At 45.5% G+C, this 21209-nt stretch overlaps 1 protein-coding gene across 5 annotated transcripts in view; it reads left to right on the forward strand.

Annotated features, from left to right (window-relative positions):
* ELMO2 (engulfment and cell motility 2) overlaps window positions 1–21209 on the forward strand; it is a 1054165-nt gene that overhangs the window by 411647 nt on the left and 621309 nt on the right. For all 5 annotated transcript variants that reach the window (XM_069651200.1, XM_069651203.1, XM_069651199.1 and 2 more), the window contains exons 4-5: window positions 5681–5753; window positions 8100–8150. In XM_069651200.1, coding sequence (XP_069507301.1) covers window positions 5681–5753; window positions 8100–8150 — 124 coding nt within the window. The remainder of the gene's footprint in view (window positions 1–5680; window positions 5754–8099; window positions 8151–21209) is intronic.

Consider the following 21209-nt stretch of genomic DNA (forward strand, 5'->3'; position numbering starts at 1 on the left):
GAAAAATCTAAAATCTTGGATTTTTAAACATCTGCTAACGCAACCTAAACCATTTGCGTGTGTTTTTGGACAATCAGGTACTCCATAGTGAAGGAGATTGTATATTTGGGACCAGTGGTCAGGTCATACCCAACAAAGGGGTCTGCTATTGCTGCTTTGGATGAAAAAATATTCTGCCTAGGTTCCCAAATGAAAAAAATAGTTAATAAATGTTGCAAATTTTCCATCTTGCCTCTTATCAAATATTACATTGGTAAGATAATACTGGCTTTGCTCTTTGGCTGTGACACTAATCCGCACTCATATGTGGTGGACTGGGAAAGATTGGAGGGTATGCTTTGGGGGCGAGTGCTGATCCTCTCTAATTGTCCCTCAGTCACAAGCCTGAGATATGAATTGGGTATGCCTTCACTTAAGGCCTTTGTGGAATGGAAGTTGGTCACATTACCTAGGCTGATTCTGTCCCCGCCCCCTCTCTCACTCTATGAAGAAGTTTTGGTTGTGTATAAGGGGTTATCAAACTTGTATCTAAACAATTTGAAAACTGCCTGTGTCAAAATTCTTGTTGAATCAGGGTTTCCCTATGGAGAATGGACTGGATTTGCACCATTACAGTGATGAGGAAATCAAGCGTCCATGCCCCTTTTAAGCCCGTAGATAAACCTAGATTTACGAGGCTGATCTATCTGACTAAATTCCCTGATCCATTTATAAGAGCAAATTTCTTGAGGTTTCGGTTAAATTTACTCCCCACTCTGGAAATTCAGAACATCAGAGACGCTACTATGACAGCGAGTTCAATTTGCCAAAGATGTGATGAGAATGAGACCCAAACCCTGAGACATCTGATGATTGATTGCCCTGGTACCATTGAGTTGAGAACACAAAGGTTGGCAAGGTTTGCCCCCCATGATTGGTAGATTGATACCGATTGTTTTTGGAAGAGATTGGTAACAGGACACAAGGTCTTTCTTACCGTTGAGGTGGTAAAATTATTGCGAGACTTCAACTTGTTGAAATCATTTGTATGATTAACCAATTTTAATATTTGTATATCTTGCTTGTATTATCTTTTTAGTTCTTTGTTTTTCTTCTATTGTATTTTATTGCTTTGGAGTGTTTGTGAAAAGTCAAATTTGAACCTTGTTTTGTTTTGACTATATCACAATAAAGAAAAAAAAAGTTCTTTCAATACACCGGGCATCTGCGTAAAACGCAGCAGCCTTGCAATGTAAGCATGCCTACTGTGAGAAACCACTCAGTCCCTTGTGATCTGTCAGCCAGGTGGCCAGGACACATTTTGGATCCAGTTCCTCGGTTGGACCAGTGCGGGAGGATCCCCTAGGTGAGGGGTGCCTGGGGAGTAGGAGTGGGACACCTAAGAGTGAGACGCGGTATCCCTGCTCTTGTATTCCTGATTCCTCATCATATTACCTAGGAACTTTATCCCTCGCTCTCTTTCTCTCTTTTTCTTTCTCTCTTTTTCTCTCCCACACCACACACTCCCACCCCTCTGGGGGAAGACGGACTCACACCCTGCCAGTCTGTTTAACATGTCCCGACATCAGTCGGGCACTTGCCTATGACGACTCACACCTGAATCCCATTACCATTCCCCACTGGGATAAAAGGCAGAGCATGGGAGTACACAAAGAGCGAGGCGAAAGGCACAGAGGAGCAAAACTTTCATGCTGGTAGCGGTATCGCAAAGGAGTGGTGGCTGACCCAAACGGGGGCAGTGAGAGGCCCTTCACACCATTGTATGGTGATCAACTATCTCCAAATGTTTGGCGAACAGTGCAAGCGAAACTCTGAATGGTTGGCGAACAGTGCAAGCAAAACCTAGCAGCTTCATGTAACCGGTGAGTTGGAAGGAACTGTGATATGCTGGTGTGCTTTGAAGCGAAGACTGCGAGCAGCAAGATAGTTGCATCGTGAACGGCTTTTTGAAAGACCCATATTGAGAGATGGGAGTGAAGGCTAAGCGGCAAGAGGGAGTTGGCGAGCTACAGAAAAAGTCTCAAGGATAAGCTACTGTGGAATGGTCGGGCACCTAGGATGCACAGTCAAAGGTCTCTGACGGGGCATCTTTAAGTGAAAGTGCTGAATTGAATGAACTGAATTGGAAGTGGTCAGGCAAAGGTCATAGCAAAACGCCTTTGCACAATCGAAAGGCTTCGATCTTGTGGTTAATCATTAAGGTGGAGAGGCTTGCGCCCGATCGAGGGGACCCTTTACTTGTGAGACATTTGTGAGAAAGTACATGGACTTGAGCCCGCATGTGAACTGTACCACACGATATTTCCCAGTGGAGAGGCTCTTGATCGATACTGAAAGAAGGACTTTGATTAGGAAGACCCTGCCTTGTGTAAAGGACTGCTTCCATGTGCCACAAGCTTCAAGTGTACTCCAAGCTCAACTCCTTTTCCGCCTTATACCGTGCAGAAACGGGCGGAAGGTGGAAGCTACAGGTCAGCGGTTCTGAACTACTGAACCCCTTAGACCTTTTCATTTTGCTAAACACCGTTTTTGTTATACATGTCATTCCACACCCTTTTGTTATATAGAGTAAGGTTTGGCGATAGTTTTTTTTTGTATAGGTCATCTTTGTTTTGACACAACACGACATGACCATGACAGCGTTTTCTTTATTTTGATGGTCGTAGCTTACTCCCATCGTTGGCAGTTAGGTTTAGAATAGGTGTTTTCCAACCCATGCAAAGTTCAATAAAAAGCCTTGAACATTCCTTGTCTGTCGTGCTTCTGATACCATGCCTTCCTTACATTACGTTAGCGGGTCCTTTACTTTGTCGACAAAATCCTGAACAAAACCATAATTGACATTGTGCCTGTGTCACCAGAATATCTCACGAACAGTCAGGCAAGGTGCGCGCATGCATAAATCAGATTGAGGACCATTAGCAGTCGGGAGAAGTCGGCACCATAAGACGTTAAAAGTCCATAAATAAGGGGGTGAGGTTTCAACGGGCAGACAGTGGGGGTATAGGCGAGCCATGAGGGAATATAAAGTGGGGAGGGGTCAAACCCAATAAACCTGCACCTTACTGATCTATGCTCTCAGACCAAGAAGTAGGTCCAGGATCCACCTTACCTAGCCAAAGTAGGGCATCAGAGGTCGTTTTCCCTCCCTCGTGCGGCCCAGTTCAAATTGACTTTTATGCCCTTTTCCTTTGCAAGTGCCTTGGGTGCATTGAAGGTATCCCTTTTGTCCAGGATCTTCTCAGGGTAATCTGGGAAGACAAATATGGTCTTGCCTTTAAAAGTGATACTGCCTTTTATTCCTTGCAGTTTTTAATATGTTCTCCCTTGCTCTCATGCCAACAGAATGTGTCAAGGTCTGGTTGCTTATGTTTTCCCTGCACTATATGCAAAATCAACATCATATTTGGAGAGAGAGTCTGGACCAAGGTAGTCTGTTATAATTTTCATCACAAACGAAAGCATATTGTTACGTTCTTCTGGTTTCTTCCATCCCAACCAGCCTTAGATTCCTCCCGTGGAGTTCAGATCCAGTTCAAGAGATTCCTCTTTGGTCTTTTGAAGGTCAGCCTTTAAATCATTGTAGGCCCTGGAGCTTCCTGATATTTCCACCCCTAAGCAATCAGAGTTGGCCTCCAGCTCAATAACCAGCCTTCCAAACACCTTCTGAGTGAGATCTGCCAGTGAGTTTTTGACCTCTCCTACATCCTGGGTCACATTCAGTAGTAGGGTATAGATGCCCTGTATTCCCGGAACTTAAGTCATGTCGGCAGCCTGTTTCTTAGGAATTGGGTTTTCAGCGGTTTCTATGTTTTTCTTGGTGTTCATAATCCTTAGCGTATCACTCACAGGGGAAGGCACGGGAGCTGCAGGCTTACGCTGCTGCCTCAGTGACCAACATTTTTAAAATAACCATGGTTCCATGCTTGCGATAGTATGTATGCAGGATAGTCCTATTATGCCCCCTGAGGACCACTAAAATGCTGATCATCTGGTATCCCTTCGGGTTGGTTTCAGCATCCACCCTCTTAAAAGGGCTAGGATGCTTCCTGCAAGAAGCAGGCATTGGGTCTGAGTCTTTATAGTCTTTCTAAAATTGTTGCAAGCAGATCATTTAGGAGTTTAAATGAGAAACTACCTGTCAAGAGCTTTGTTGGGATTATTCAGAAGAGTCGCTTTAGCTAAATAATTGTGTTTAGTGTTTTTGAGATTTCAGTCTTTAGTGAATTCTTCGTATCAAGTAGGGCTTTATTATTTTTGATTATTTTTACATTTATAAAGCGCACAGGCGGGCCTGGGGCATTGTGGTGCTGTTACAATAGGGCTTACTTAGTTACATGGTTGAGAATAGCATGACGAACTTTGGGTGTTGCTCGGTACAGTGAGAAAGATACAAGACAGCACAAAAGTTATGACATTCACAAGATATCCAACTTTAATCATATAGGTTCCAAGGTTACAGGGATACCAGCTGAAGCTCATGAGCTTATTTTAGAGGGCAGGGGGATCTAGCTGACCTACAGTGTGTCAGGGTGTTGGAACACATTAATGTTCTTTCTTAAGCTTGTAGGTCAGCGTAGATTTGATTTACACCTGATATTTGTGTGTTCATGTACTGTTTCAGCCATTGCTTGGTGCACATTTACTTGTGGGTTGAAGTTCTTTTGGAGGCTTCTTCTAATGGCATGGTGTTTAGAGCTTACCTGGTGGTGATGCTTAAAAGGAGGTGTTGGGCTTGATGACTTACAATTGTTTTTTTGCCCAGTTAGAGGTTGCCAGGATTATCTTGGGCTTGAGATTTTGAGGCTAGCTGGGTTCCTTGTAGTTACTCAGCCGGTGCAATTTTAATGGAGTAACTTGAGAACCGCCATTTTTTGTGGCAATGTTTTGGGATTATTTTGCATTAAATTGTTAGTTTGGAAGCATTCCTCTGATGGTTGAGGTTTTTTCGTTTGGCTATTTTCTGGTTTGAACATATGGCTAGTATTTGCGGACTCGTGGTTTAGTTTGTCTCAGACTAAGATTCTCTTTTCTGCTTTCGATTGTGTGTTGTCATTGCTGGAACACTTGCTGGTGAATTTTGTGAAATTTTAACTGGAGATTTTTAAAGGTTCTTGGGTGGGGTTATCAAGAATCTCCTAGAGGTTGTGACATTGCCTGCAATTTAGCCCGTGATTTGCTGAATGTATTAGACACTTCTGTAGTCTATCTTGAGTTTATCGGTTTATTCAGTGTAAATTCTTCAACTTACTGTTTTCTGAGTTGTGCTTTTGAAAGGGTGGGTTTATTCTTTTTAGAATATGCAATTTTTCTGGGATTTTGCAAATTTTGGGAATTTTTCTGGGATCAGCTTGTTTTAATGGAGCAATTGTATGTTGGGTTCAGGGAGGCTTACTATATTTGTTTTAATCTGTATTCTAATGTAATGGATTTGTCTGTAGTGCTTCGGTCTACATGCTCAGACTCTGACCAAATCGGCCTGTAAGTAGCACACTTGGGGCCTAATTCACAGAAGCATTTTATAATGTCAAAACCCCATTGGAAAACGCTCTGTGAATAAGGGGCTTAGCCCCATCTGCAATTTACTGCTCAGCCTTAGGACAATATGTATAACGTTTCAGATTTAGAAAATGATCCTTGATGTGAACAATCTAATATTGCTCTTGCTTTTTTCTTGCAGGTGGTCTCTGCCAAACCCAGAATATTATGCTTTCCGCTATGCTGATGGCCCACAGCTGTACATCACTGAGCAGGTGTGTTGGGTGCAGGTGGATTCTTACTGCCATGCTTTCCGTTGCCAGGCATGCTTGTTTTTTTTGTTTTTTTCAGCTAGTTCCAGATGTGGTGATGCTACCATGATTCCCCCAAACCTTTGTGCCCCTACAACCCCTCCCACTTTTGTCCTTTCTGCAGAAGGGCTTATGCTGACACACACATTTGGTAGTCCAATATGAACTTTTCTAATGTGCTATTATTCACATTTTTGAAGGACGTTCCTTTTTCTGTGGAAGTCTTTGCTCACCTGTACTTTTGTCAGTTGTCTCCCTGACTAGTGACCTAACATCTGAACAGCTACAATCGAAAGAGACAGATCCTGCTGGTAGTCTCTTTTGTTCCCTGGACTTGGAAGATGTATTGAGGCATTTGTCCAAGCACAATGCATGGTCCACAATCAGACAGCACCTATTCAAGTGCTTACTACCTTATTCCATCTGCTGGTATATAGGTGCTGAACCGAATCTTCGCCTACGGGAGATTCAAGAATTCTGGCAGGATGGTGGTAATCTCAGCTGTGGCAAGCTTAATTTCCAGGCAGATGTACAAGCACTATGCATGGACCAAAAGCAGCAAACCTCTGCTGGCCATATAATACACCCTTTCTGCTTCTAGCTTCCATGTGCCACACTGAATCCTCAAGCATGAAAGACCCAAAGTTATACCTAGATACAATTCTCGCTTCCCTGACTGAATTGGTTATCTCAGATGGGCTTTCTAGCTCGCAAGGATTTCACACTCTTAGCTTTGTTAGATAGGTTCTCAGGAATGCTCAATCCTTGTAATAGGAAATGTCGGTCTCGCTCCTCTGGTGATTCACGTCCTATGACACTGCACTACATCAGCTTTTACAAAGGTCAGGGGCTCTAAAGAAAACTCGAAGGCTATTCCGTTTTGCTCCCAGGACTGGCATGTTTTTATTCCAACTGGAAGGAGTCACTTGGTGCAGATTGAGCTCACTCCTACCACTGTTGCTTTGTCCCAGCTCACTCCCCCCCATGTTTGTGCTGGTCTTCAGGAACATTGGTTAGACTCTTCCTTTTTCTGAAGTGCCTACGTTGTTCATCCTTACCAGTGTCAATGGCTGGTCTTTGTGATGGTAAGGAGTTCTGCAAATTATTTTCTTACGCCTTTCACTCTGTCTGGGAAAAGGCCAGGTGGAACTAAGGGACATGATGGTAATCTTCCCTGTGAGGAACCGATGAGTGCAGGGCTAAAGTTTATCTCTACATTGCTCGAGTGTCGAGTACACAGTCATTTAATTTGGAATGGCCCTTCCCTTCAGATAAGATGGCCATATCTTGCATGTGGAGTGGGAACAGACCATTGCTGAGGGTTGTATCCATGAAGACTTCCTCCACACCTATTTGGGTATGGGGCACCAGAACCGCTGCAGCACTATGGATGGATAGGAGCAATATGCTATTCTTGTATAATGCTGATAAAAATGTTGCTGGCATCTTCATTGCCTTGATCCACGACAGCCACTAACTACGACTGTCCGAGAGACCAACAGAAAGAGCTTTGCTTGACAGCTCTGTTATAGTCTAGAGCACATATAATGTGATCTAATCAGGCCATGATGGGACCTAAAATTCTCACTTGCTAAAAATACTGAGCGACATAAATGTTGAGCTACAGTCAGCTTTTTATATTTCTACCAAATCATTTTTATTGCTGGAGTGCCTAAAATATTTACTCTTTGTGACTAATGATCTGGGAAGGAATCACTGACAACTTGTCTTTTTGCCATATTTGCATGAAACAACTGTGCAGAATCATCCAACCTTCTTTTACGTAGACTTTTTCCCACCTCTGTTTATAATATTTTTATTTGGCATACTATTCGGATACTGGTGGAAATGCTAACCTTGGTGTGTCAAAATGTGTGCTTAAATATTTAAATCTTGCCCTTTTACCAACTTTAAAAGGTTTTGAAAGACTCCATTAAGAAAAATGCAGAATACAAATGGTGAATGAAATAGTTTTTGTGGAATGCTCTACTAGCTTGTAAATATAATTCTGGAAATCATATCTTTGTTCTTCCGTATGTATACATTTTAAAGTGCCCCAGTATAGTTTTCAAGGTACTGTCCTATAGAAGTTTTATAAACTGAGCACTGCTCACCCCAACCTGCAAAATACTGTTATCCTCATTGCCACCTGCCCTAGCTCCATCGCCTGATAACTCTCTCTCTGCACTTCATTTACATATGTGCTCCTTCAGGTTCTTGTTTCCTCTATACCCTCCCTGCCATGGCCCCTGTGTGCATGCTGTCCATTTTTAATGTCTTTTCAGGATCTTAAATTTTGTTTTTTTTCAGACCCGTGGAGATATTAAAAATGGAACTATCCTCCGCCTGGCTGTCTCCCCGGTGAGTATAAGAACTGATTTCCATTCACTGTAAATTGGGGTTTACTGTGACATATGTTACTCATTATAGAGTCTGAAGCAAAAGTGTATGATCATATTGCCTACAAATATCTAGTCCCATGCAACTATCGGAGGCGACCTGACGTACAGTAGAGCTAAAGAGAAGTATTTGGCAGCTCTGTAATTGCTGATGGAAAAATGGGCACTCTAAGTCAGGAGAGGGGGGAGGCAATTCCATTGATTGACATACTGCCTCTTGCCTTTTGCAGCATTACACTTGTATATAGCATTTTACAATCATTAGTAAATAAGGCAGCATAGTAGAGCCTACAGGTGGGCAGTACAGGCGTACAATAAACAGTTGTCAGGGGCCATAACCATTGCAAAGGGGATGGATAGTGGAAATTAAGGAAATTGGAGAGAAGTTCAGTGATCATTGTTCAGCTTTGCAATATTAAACACTGGCAGTTTACAGGATGTTTTTTACAGGGGAGTGTTCATTTTGTGCTGATACTGCCATTTATGTAGAACCTCCGAACTGCAGGAGTGTTATTTTATTGAGCAGTTCCTGCGTTTTACCAGTTGAAGACACAATGAGAAGGTCTCAATGGATTGCATAATATACAGGGGATATTATATGCAAGGGAAGTCCCAGAATTCAGCGTTTAAGTGGTTCTCCGCTTTTCAAACCAGACTCAAGATAAATAAAAGTAATGTGTAGTTATGTACTTTGCCGCTCCATAGGGATCAACAGTTGGACATTTTTAGGTCAATAGGTAAGCTGGGACATCTCTGCCATGTAAACAGGTTGTCATGTGTTGGGCTTTTCCTGGGGTAGACCTAAGCTTTGAAACCTCAACATTCAGCATTCTGACCAGAAGCAGGTGTATAGAAGGACAACTGGGTAGTTGGTGTTGTGGTATGCATACTCTTACATGCGGATTGGCAAGAGCCAGATTAGAACAATTAGAGTTTACATAGATAGTAAAATACAAAGTTTATGCTTTCACTATAGGTACATATGTGATTACTGGAACACCAACAAAAGGCATCAAAAAGCGTATGCATGCACTAAATACATATATCATTATTATAGTCCCAATACAAGGCATCAAGAAGCTATTTATTTAATGCACACACATACACCTTTGGAGAAAAGCCTAACCTGCAAATACAAAGCCATCTTTTTTAGTTTGCAAAATAACATTTTGGGGCTTTCAATTAATCAATTTGCTGGTGCAGTGTCAGGAAATACCAAATTTGGAAAAGTCCCTTCTCATGGACCAATTAGGCCAAGCAAGATGGAACATATGACGAGGATCTAGATAGATAAGCGAAAAACAATGTTCCAATTAATGTAAGACGTTTTTATCAAATAAGAAGGCTAACAGGAGACAGGAAACTGAAACATAGGTACGATTACGATGAGGTAATAGAAGACCCAATTAGGAAAGGCAATTTTTAATAATCAAAAATGACCATTAAGTAAAGAAGATATGACAACTATGCTAGTGCCAGGTGCTTTGCACTTGAGTTGACATTTAATTCACCCTTAAAATGATTAGTTCATCTGGCAAATCCACACTTAGAATTGAGAACATTAGCCCGTGCTGTATCTAGATAGGATTGTGATGTTAGCACCTGCAAAACTTAGATGGAACGTGATTGCTTCCATGTGCCACACCTAGAATTGAGAACATTAGCCGGCGCCGCATCTAGATAGGATTGTGAATGTTACAAGTGCCACACTTAAATGAAACTGTAAATGTAAGCATGTGCCACACTTTGACGGAATTCCTAACTTTGGCCTGCGTCGCATCTCGATAGGATTGTGAATGTTAGCACCGCAAAACTTAGATGGAACTTGATTGCTAGCATGTGCTACACTTAGAATTGAGAACATTGGCCTGCACTGTATCTGGATGATTTTGTGAAGGTTAGCGAGTGCCACACCTAGACAGAGCTGTGAATGTTAGCATGTTAAATGTCATATAACCCACTAAGCAATATAAGCTCAAACTCTCTGCATACTTATCTCACCCAAAAACTCACACAACCATCTCTCGCACAACAAGCCGCACACACTTCACCACACTGCAACAACACATAAGCCGCACCAACAGCATACGCGGATGGACACCGATCCAATACTCGCACCAAAGGTCAGCAACCGGTGTCTACCGAGTTGAAGCTGCCAACAGTACACCACTCCTCTCGCCATCTTACTCCCTCTTCACCTCACTAACCCATCCTACCTTCTCGTTTACAGATCCACCAGAGCGCCTGGGGACCAATTCCGTTGGTGACAGTGCGCTATATAAGTACCGATAACATAAACATCTAAGACTCCACCATTCACACTGGTGATTACATTTAATGAGTTCCAACAATAGTATACAAAGGGGACATAAGATTAAGAGCAGCCTCAAAACAAACCTTAGAAGAAGGTAGAGGTGCTGCCCCTGCAGGCAGAGCAGAGAGAAGATGCCCAGATGATCTAAAGGGAGAATCTGAACAGAAATTAAACCCCCAAGAAGAATATGTCCACTGCCAGCAACTGAAGACATGGGTATGATCAAGCCAATCCAAAACAGAAAGCAATTCTTTGATTCTTTTTTTTTGTTTTTGATACAAACATGTGCTATTTCAAATACAGACAGAAATGTTTTAGAAGAATAAGACACAATTGTCAACCATTGCATAGTATTTGTATTTTAAAGAAGGAATTATGAAGGGGGAATATCCTTTGTAGAATATCCTTTGTAGGAAGGTGAATCGACCAAATTCTGTTTTATGTTGATGAAGATGGTAATTAAAATCCTGAAGTTTGTTTTTTAATAAATACCTTTTTATAATATACTAACTCGATGTGCTTGCAACTCATTCACAACATCGACCAGTGTCTGAGCTAAAATTGATAGATTTGTTGACAATAATATGCACATGTAGTTATCCAGAGACTGGCCCTTTTCTCCCAGCATTAGAAGAAGAGTAGAGATGCAACAAACTCACAGAATCACGCCAATCTTCCTATTTTTTATTGACGGCTGAATAAAGCAACATTTTACATCTCGACTGTCTGACTTTTCCCTGAGCAGAGCTCCCAGATAGGTAAAGCAGACAAACTGAAAAAGAGAAAGCTCTTTCAGATTTAATGATTTTGAAATCTTTGTCTTGAATAAGAGTTACGCTCCTTCAGGGCTGGAGGTCGAAAATCACCAAAAGTGCAATTCACATCAAGGTAATGCAGAATCCATGACATTGGGATCCTTTGTTGTAAATAAGGCCAAATCTGTAGTTGAATTGTTGCGTTAAATTGGAATCCTGATTGTTTGAAATGACAGTAAGAATGCCTTGAAGCTTACCCCACTTGGTGCTCACTGAGACCATGCAGGTATAAGGCCAGACTTGTGCATTCATTTTCCATGTTTACATATACATCCTTCACCATTAAAAGTTATCCATTGCCGAACCTTTTTAATGTTAACCACCTCTAGGAGGCACCCTTTAAAATCAATACATTTATTTTGCCATGTGTTAGTACGGAATGTCATTTTCAGGAGTGGTGGGGTTCTGCAAGTACCAATTTATGTTTTTTTATTTATATATTTACAATTATTACAATATAACATAACACAACATTCGAAACATAAAACACCAACCACAAAATATGCATACAATGAGAAAACAAATGAGCAGAAAAAAAGAGGACATGTCTTCTTTAGAAAAGATCATTAAACCTACTCCAAATCTTTTCATAAAGAGATAATTTACATTTCAATGTATAAATCAATTTTTCAATTCTTGAAAGTTTATGCATTTCATCTGTCCAATCTTCCAGCGATGGAGAAACCCTGCTTTTCCAGCCCCGAAGTATCAATCGTTTTGCAACAATTGCACCCCTCAAAAGACATTTTTTATGGGCTGGACAAAGATCACCAATTTCAGAGTAATCTCCTGGTATCATTGTCTTGAAGTCTAAATTTGGATTCCCACCAGAAAGTTGAGTGCAAGCATCAGACTTCAGACCAGAAGCCAGAAACTCTCACACAACTCCACAACATATGTTCCATCGAACCAACAGCATTCATACAGCCCCAGCATTCATCACATTCATCCTACTCACCAAGCCACCACTCTTGTTCTCAGAAGTTGCAAGAAAAATATCCAAGTTCATAGAATTAGTCCAATCAATGGCCCCCACACATCTCTTCAAATGCCTCTATGCCGATTCCGTCAAATCCCAAAAAATCCCACCTCTCTCTCAACTCATTAGCGGTCATCCATCGGCCATTCCTCTCCAGATCGCCAATTTGTTTAATGCCAACAAGAAACCAAGCTGACGTGATCGAAGATGATGACGATGAACAGGGCCCAGTGGAGCGGCCATCCCGTCCGTCGCAGCCATTGCCCGAGCCCCAGGATAGCTCGGCGGCCATTTTGTTGGCAATCCAATCCTTATGTACCAAGATAAGGACGAGATTACCACACACCCCGACGGAGGAGCCAGAACCAGGCCTGTCGGGAAGCCCTCCGAACAAGCGGAGGAGAGTCCACCCCGCTCCGCCCTTTGTACCTGCGAGACCGGTGGGCCCCTCATCCCCCTTGCCGGACCCTAGAGAGGATACGGCGACGGATACAACGACGGGGACGGACGATGACGGCGCGATGAGACGGCGTACATCCCGTCGTAACCCTCCCACCCGCGGGCCTCTCCAGCCGACGAGGTTGGCTCTTTCCACGCCATGATAACCAGGGCATCCAAGCTCTTCCAGCTCTACCCTGAAGAACAGAAAAAGGAGGGGTTTCTGTACCAACGACGTGAGGCCAAGGGGAAGACGGTCCTCGCGGTGCTTTTACTTGACGACATCTGGGACGAGGGGCTTGCTGTCCTCAAGAACCCTTCCACGACACCCGCCAAGAGGGACAGGTACGAGAAGAAGTACCGAGTCCCCGATGCCGCCCCTTTGTGCCTCAGGGCCCAGCCCACGCCGGACTTGGTCGTCTCGGCAGCGGCTAAGAAGAAGGAAGCGGGCGCGGCGGCTTCAACTTCCACTTCCCTGCCCGACAGCGAGGGCAAGAAGTTGGACTCTATGGGACGATGAGTCATCTCGGCGGCGTCGACGATTAAGGCGGCCAATTCTTTAGCGATCGTAGCATGCTACGACAGGGAGCTCTGGTTCAAGATAGCTCCCCTGCTAGACTTCCTGCCTGATGACAAAAGGACGGAGGCCCTAGAAATTCTGCAGGAAGGTGAGGTGGCGTCGGATCACGCCATAACGGTGGCAACGGACATTGCCGATACCGGGTTTCGCCAACTGGGCAACGGAGTTTGCCTCTGATGACGAGGATGGCTCAAGGCGACAGACTTTCGCCAGGACGTCCAGACCAGAGTGTTGGACATGCCGTTCGACTGCAACAACCTTTTTGGTAAAGCGGTGGACGAGTTTCTACAGGCCATCAAGACTGACTCAGAGACGGCCAGGCCCTTGGGGTGCTTCAACAGCGACGGCCCTTTCGGAGCTCCGGAGGCAGACAGGGTGCCTCCAAAGGATCCAGCGGTGGCTCCTCCACTTACCGCCAGGCGGCCCGCTCCTCTTCCCAGGAGGCCTACAGAGGTCGCGGCAAGCAAGGGGGGATCCCGCCGTCGTCGCTAAGGAGGCCAAGGCGGCAAGGCCGCCTGCAAGCAAGACTGACCCGGCCGGGTTGTCGGGCCCCCACCGAAGCACCCCGGTGGGAGGCCGGCTGACGAAGTTCGTCAGAGTGTGGGAGTCCATCTCCACCGATCGCTGGGTGCTGGACACCCTGGCCAACGGGCACTCGCTGGAATTCCAAAAGAAGTGCCCTCGCATTCCTCCCGTGGCCAGGAAGGAGAATCACATCCCTCAACTGCTGTTGCAGGTAAAGGCGATGCTCAAGAAAGGTGCCATCGAGCTCGTCCCCAGGAGGCTCCGGGGCTCCGGAGTGTACTCAAGGTACTTCCTCATCAGAAAGAAGACAGGCGGTTGGCGCCCCATCCTGGACCTGCGTCGGTTAAACAAATACATCAAGGCGCAGACATTCAGGATGGTCACCCTCCAGCACGTGCTGGGACACGTGCTGGAGGGTGACCATCCTGAATCGTCGTTGGACGATCCTATCATCCTATCGTCGTTGGACCTGGAGGATGCCTACTTCCCCATCCCCATTCTAAAAAGGCACCGGAAGTTCCTCAGGTTTGTGGTTCAGGGACGCCACTACCAATTCAGAGCCCTACCGTTCGGATTAAAGTCGGCACCCAGGGTTTTCACCAAGTGCCTGGCACCACTGGCGGCACGGCTGCGCCTGCAAGGGATCCACGTCTACCCCTACCTGGACGACTGGCTAATCCGGGCAAGGACAAGCAAATTCGCCGTCGAACATATGGCGAGGACCGTCCGGTAACTCATAGAGCTGGGGTTCGCCATCAACTACCCCAAATCCCACCTGGTTCCATCACATTTAGCACTGTTTCTGGGAGCGAAGCTCGATACAGTGGGGTACTTGGCCTCCCCTTCAGAGGAGAGGACCAAAACCATCCTGGGCAAGGTGCGGCGCCTGTTAGCCACGGACGTGGCCAGGGTGAGGTCCATCAAGTCCCTTCTCGGGATGATGTCCTCATGCATCTACCTTGTACCCCTTTGCAGACTTCGGATGTGTCCGCTACAGGAGTTCCTCGACGCCCACTGGTTTCAGGCGAGGGGCTGCTTCGAGGACAGGATCCCTTTCGACGAGGAGTTCCGTCGGGTGATCCTGTGTCATGATCTCTGCTTCCAAGAGGTCAGGACTTGCCCAACTCCCTTGGAAGCAGACCCATAACCCAGGTTCCGAGCGCCAGCCGGTCCCAATTGGGACCTTTTGGACTCTGTCCTGGCGCCGTTGGCGCCAGGCTCATAAATGTGCCCAGTCCCAGCGCTGGAAGCGCCGAGCTCATAATGATTGGGTGGACTTACCTGCGGCAGACCATGCTGCTTACTTACCTGCCAGTTGAGCCTCTGATCCTCTTCTGTTCGGGACTACTTTTCCTGTTGGGTGGGGCAGGAGCCACTCCCTAGGTTCAGAACCCTGGAACTCTTCTGGAAAGCAGGGACTCTTTTCTTTCCTAGGCGTGGCTGTGGAAGGAGACACCTAAGCACTACAGGAGGCTATTTAAACCCCACCCGATGGATGAATCTTGCTTTGCGTTATTCTGCATCCTCTGCAGCAGAACGCTCATCGTGTCTTCTGCATCTGATCCTGGGCCTAAGGAAAAAGGCTTACCATCCTGAATCCAGTCTTCAGCAACACCTAGAAAGACAAGAAAGAACAGGTTAGCATTACAGTCTTCAGTGACAGCGCTCCTTTTACCTGATCCATCGGCTGTCATCAACGCTTCGGCGCTGCATCCCGCATCTGAAAGATAAAACAAGGTGCGTTTAAAGACTTTGGGGAACTTAAATACTCACGAGCCATTACTCCTTTCACATCTAACCCAGTGGGTATTCCGGCACCCTGCAGCCACTCCGAACTTATACCTGCAAAGGAAAAAGACAGTTAGAGCGCGCCGTGAAGCAGGCAGCAAGCGCTTACTTACGTGCTTCAAGGCGCTTCTATTCATCACACGGGCTCCATCTTCGCCATCGCCGGACCCTGCAAAAAACAAGATACAACAGTACTAAAGACTTTTAAAGACATTTGAATTACTCGAAACTTACCGTGCGTGAAGAAAACGACGGACAGCAGTCCTCTGAAGTCAAGAGGCCTGCTTCCCTTATCCAGTGAGGAAACTGGTTTCAGCACCCTGCTCCGAAGCAGATGGAGAGCACGGCGTTCACTTACCTAAGACACCTTACCCTTCAAGTCAGACATACAGTGCACAGGGGTCCAGCCCAAAGAGCCAGCCGTGTGTTACACATCACCTTAGAAGATACGGTATACGCCCAGTCAAGACCGGCGCCTCTACGGGAATCAGGTGAGCGTTACAGAACGCAAAGCCTACCACAAAACTCCCGTCCAGGCGCTATGGAAACCTCGGATACCGACCAGCTAGCCCAGTTGCTTGGGGAACTAAGGGCAGAAGTGCATGCAACCCGTCAGGAAACCAACGCTCTAAAAAGGGAACTGATTATTTCCAAGGAGCGAACAGATGATCTCGCTAGGCAATTGCGACAGTCACAAGCCGGACAGACCCCGTTACCCGCATCTGGGGGAAATCTTCCTTCTACATCCTCTGAGTCCAGTGCAGATCAACCTACCTGGGAATGTACCTCTGGCTCCGCCCGAACGATTTTCTGGTGACCCAAAGAGGTTTGCAGTATTTATCAATCAGTGTCGGTTGCATTTCTTATGCCGGCCAGCAGCATTTCCAACTGATCAGGCTAAAGTAGCTTTCGTGCTTTCGTACCTTAGTGGTAATGCGGCAGACTGGTCGATCCCTCTAGTAAATCAAGATGATCCGGTCCTTCATGATTTTCAAGCTTTTCAGCTCAGTATGGAAAAACTTTTCGCAAGACATTCACAGGGGCAGGCTTTGGACAATGAGCTTCTTTCGTTGCGACAAGGTAATCAAGACCTTTTGGCTTATATTGCATCTTTCAACAGACTGATAGTGGAAACTCAATGGCCTGAGGACAAAAGGATTACGCTGTTTTATAGAGGTCTACGTGGAGAGCTCAAAGATGTGTTAGCCCAAGTAGTGAATCCCCCACAAGATTGTTCGGACTATATAGATTTAGTTGTTCAAATAAATCACAGACTGCAGAACAGGAAGGCTGATCGTTCCAAGTTTGATGCTCGAGTATTTTCCAAATCGCCAACTCCTTCCAAAGGAGTAGACTCCGGGGAACCCATGCAAATAGGGGGCCTGAAAGGTCCTCTAACACAAAAGGAGCGGGAAAGAAGAAAACAGTTGCAATTATGCCTCTATTGCGGAAACTCAGGGCACTTTCTTCGAGACTGTCCGGTGAAACCTGCCAAGAAGGCAGTAGGAGCTGCAGTTACCAAAGTTACAAACGCTGAGCAGGGAAACGACCTCGCCCGACAAGAATAGAGGTCCTCTTGCCGAGCGTGAAAACCAGTTCCGTGACCTCGCATTTCGTGATACCTATGGTCCTCATTAGCCCTGATAATCCGGATCGATTACATGCAATTGAAGCTTACGTCGACAGCGGTGCCATCGGCAATTATGTGGATCATGCAATGGTTTTGAGGATGAATCTAACTCTTTGTCCCAAGGCTGTAAAGGACGTCATTACTACGGTGGATGGAACGGAGATAGCCTCCGGACCAGTAACGCATACCACTCAAGAAGTGACGCTCGTAAGTCAAGATGGACACCATGAGAAGATCGTGTTCGATGTGATCAAGGCCCCTCAGTTTCAGGTTATTCTAGGAATTCCTTGGTTAGAGAAACACAATCCTCTGATCGATTGGCGAGCAAGAACGGTCCAGTTTCCAGAATGTGTCTCTACTTGTCATCCTCCATCTGGTGTTGCACTGGCAGCTACTTCTTCAGAGACGACTCCTCAGTTACCTCCCGAATACCAAGAATACCAAGATGTTTTCCGGAAGGATCAGGCTAACTCTCTACCTCCTCATAGGTCTTATGACTGCCAGATAGACCTGATACCTGGATCTACTCCTCCTTGTAGTAGAATTTATGCACTCACCGAGCCTGAGAACCTTCACCTTCGTCAATACCTGGATCAATACCTGGCAAATGGGTTTATTCGTCCTTCCAAGTCCCCAGCTTCTTCAGCTTTGTTCTTCGTTCCAAAAAAGGAAGGAGACCTTAGAACTTGTATAGATTATCGCTCCCTGAACCAGATCACCGTCAAGAATAGATATCCGTTACCTTTGATCCCTGAACTCCTGGACCAGGTCAAAAAAGCATGCATATTTACAAAGTTGGACCTTAGAGGAGCCTACCATTTGGTTCGAATAAAGGAGGGCGATGAATGGAAGACGGCCTTCCGCACCAAATATGCGCTGTTTGAATATCAGGTCATGCCCTTTGGACTTTGCAATGCCCCGGCCGCCTTTCAATATTTTATGAACGATGTCCTCAGAGAGCTCATAGATGTGTGTGTTGTTGTTTACATTGACGACATCCTCGTTTATTCTTCATCGGAATCTGAACATCGGAAACACGTGAAAATGGTCCTCGAAAGATTGCGTCAACACAAACTTTTCGCTAAATTGGAAAAATGTGTTTTCAACGTGACTGAAGTTGAATTCTTGGGATTCATATTATCACCTAGCGGAGTACGTATGGATTCAAAGAAGGTCGATGCAATTCTCAAATGGCCATCACCATCCTCCGTAAAAGGTGTGCAAAGCATGTTAGGCTTCGCTAACTTTTACCGTAGGTTTATCCCCGAATTTTCTCGAATAGTCCAGCCCATCACTGCCTTGTTAAAGAAAAACAAACGTTTTGAATGGTCTACCGAGGCGGAACAAGCTTTCCAGGATTTGAAGACTAAATTTATCTCTGCACCAATCTTAAAACACCCTCGCCCCGAACTCCCCTACATCGTGGAAACTGATGCTTCAAGCCTTGCCATGGGGGCAGTTCTATCACAAAAGGACCCGGTAACCAATCAGTTGCATCCTGTGGCATTTTGGTCCCGCAAATTCTCGCCTCCTGAAATCAATTACACGATTACTGACAAGGAGCTTCTGGCTATCAAGTCTGCTTTTAAGGCTTGGCGGCATTATCTGCTGGGGGCCCGACACACCGTTACTGTGATTACGGATCACCGAAACCTGCAATATTTGAAAACTGCAAAAGCCCAATCCTCTAGACAACTCCGTTGGGCATTATTCTTTGCCGAATTTGACCTTATAATTACCTATCGACCCGGTACAAAAAACGGTAAAGCCGATGCCCTTTCTCGAATGGGAGTGGAAGAACACTTGATCAACCCTAAACCTGTACCTATCATTCCCGAACAAAGAATCCTGGGTGTAATCGCCACACAATCCATAGAGGAAGTTAAGGATAAGGCCAGGCAACTTGTAACTCCAGCAGACATACAGAATTGGCATTTAAAGGGAAAGGACTTTGCAGTAAAGGACAACTTGTTATATTTCCAAGAACGATTATACCTGCCCAGCACAGATTTACAGAAAAAAGTAATCTCTTGTTATCACGATTCTTTAATGGAAGGACATCCCGGTATGACTAAGACTTCAGAAAAGATCAAGCGCTACTTCTGGTGGCCGTCTTGGAAAAAAGATATCGGAGACTTTATAATGTCCTGTGGAGTATGCGCCCAAAACAAGAGTCAAAAGGAAAGACCTGCAGGCCTCTTACGCCCTATTGACATCCCACCTCGCCCTTGGCATACGCTTTCTATGGACTTCATCACCGATCTACCTCCATGCTCCGGATACAATACGATTCTAGTAATCGTGGACTTATTCTCCAAGATGGCGCATTTCATTCCGCTCAAAGGCTTGCCAACAGCAGCAACTCTGGCCCGTGAATTTCTGGAAAACATCATCCGACTGCACGGTTTTCCTTCGGTTCTAATATCGGATCGTGGTAGTCAATTTATTTCTCATTTTTGGCGAAGTTGCTGTCGGTCGGCTCAAATTGATGTGAGACTATCGACCAGTCACCACCCTCAGACCGACGGACAAACCGAGAGGACCAATCAAACTCTGGAACAGTATTTACGCTGCATGCTGCAACAAACTGAAAAAACTTGGAAAGACATCCTTTGGATAGCCGAATATGCCTACAATAACTCTGTCCATTCGGGAACTGGGAAAACCCCGTTTTTTCTTTTATACGGCAGTCACCCTCGAACCTCGGAGTTGGATCCCCTCCAAGATCTTGAAACACCAGCAGTAGAATACCTGCATGCTACAATCACCCAAGCCTTTAAGGAAGCTGTTTCTCACCTTCAAAGGGCTAAAGAACAATACAAGAAAGGAGCAGATCAACATCGGAAGGAAGCCCCTCAATATGAAGTAGGGGATCAAGTCTGGTTATCTACCAAATATTTACCTCTAAAAGGGCCACGTACATTCAACCCAAGATACCTTGGTCCCTATTCCATCACTACCATAGTAAACCCAGTAGCGGTCAAGTTGGACTTGCCCCCGCACATGAAGATTCATCCGGTCTTCCACGTCTCTCTATTAAAACCTGTGCAACCTCAAACCCGACTAACTAAATCTCCAAAACCTATCCTAGTTGATGGAGAACTCGAGTTTGAAGTCAAAAGCATTCTGGACTCCAAGAACTCCAAATCTAAACTATTCTACCTAATTGACTGGAAAGGCTACGGCCCCCAAGAGAGATCCTGGGAACCTGCTGAATATGTCCACGCTCCTCGCCTAATCAAAAAATTTCATCGAACATTTCCTGACAAACCCAAACCCCCGGAGAAGCCCGGTTTGGGAGGGGCCTTGAGGGGGGGTACTGTCATGATCTCTGCTTCCAAGAGGTCAGGACTTGCCCAACTCCCTTGGAAGCAGACCCATAACCCAGGTTCCGAGCGCCAGCCGGTCCCAATTGGGACCTATTGGACTCTGTCCTGGCGCCGGTGGCGCCAGGCTCATAAATGTGCCCAGTCCCAGCGCTGGAAGCGCCGAGCTCATAATGATTGGGTGGACTTACCTGCGGCAGACCATGCTGCTTACTTACCTGCCAGTTGAGCCTCTGATCCTCTTCTGTTCGGGACTACTTTTCCTGTTGGGTGGGGCAGGAGCCACTCCCTAGGTTCAGAACCCTGGAACTCTTCTGGAAAGCAGGGACTCTTTTCTTTCCTAGGCGTGGCTGTGGAAGGAGACACCTAAGCACTACAGGAGGCTATTTAAACCCCACCCGATGGATGAATCTTGCTTTGCGTTATTCTGCATCCTCTGCAGCAGAACGCTCATCGTGTCTTCTGCATCTGATCCTGGGCCTAAGGAAAAAGGCTTACCATCCTGAATCCAGTCTTCAGCAACACCTAGAAAGACAAGAAAGAACAGGTTAGCATTACAGTCTTCAGTGACAGCGCTCCTTTTACCTGATCCATCGGCTGTCATCAACGCTTCGGCGCTGCATCCC

The sequence above is a fragment of the Ambystoma mexicanum genome, chromosome 3p, assembly GCF_040938575.1.
Source record: "Ambystoma mexicanum isolate Mex_15411 chromosome 3p, UKY_AmexF1_1, whole genome shotgun sequence".
NCBI classification, from domain to species: Eukaryota; Metazoa; Chordata; class Amphibia; order Caudata; family Ambystomatidae; genus Ambystoma; species Ambystoma mexicanum.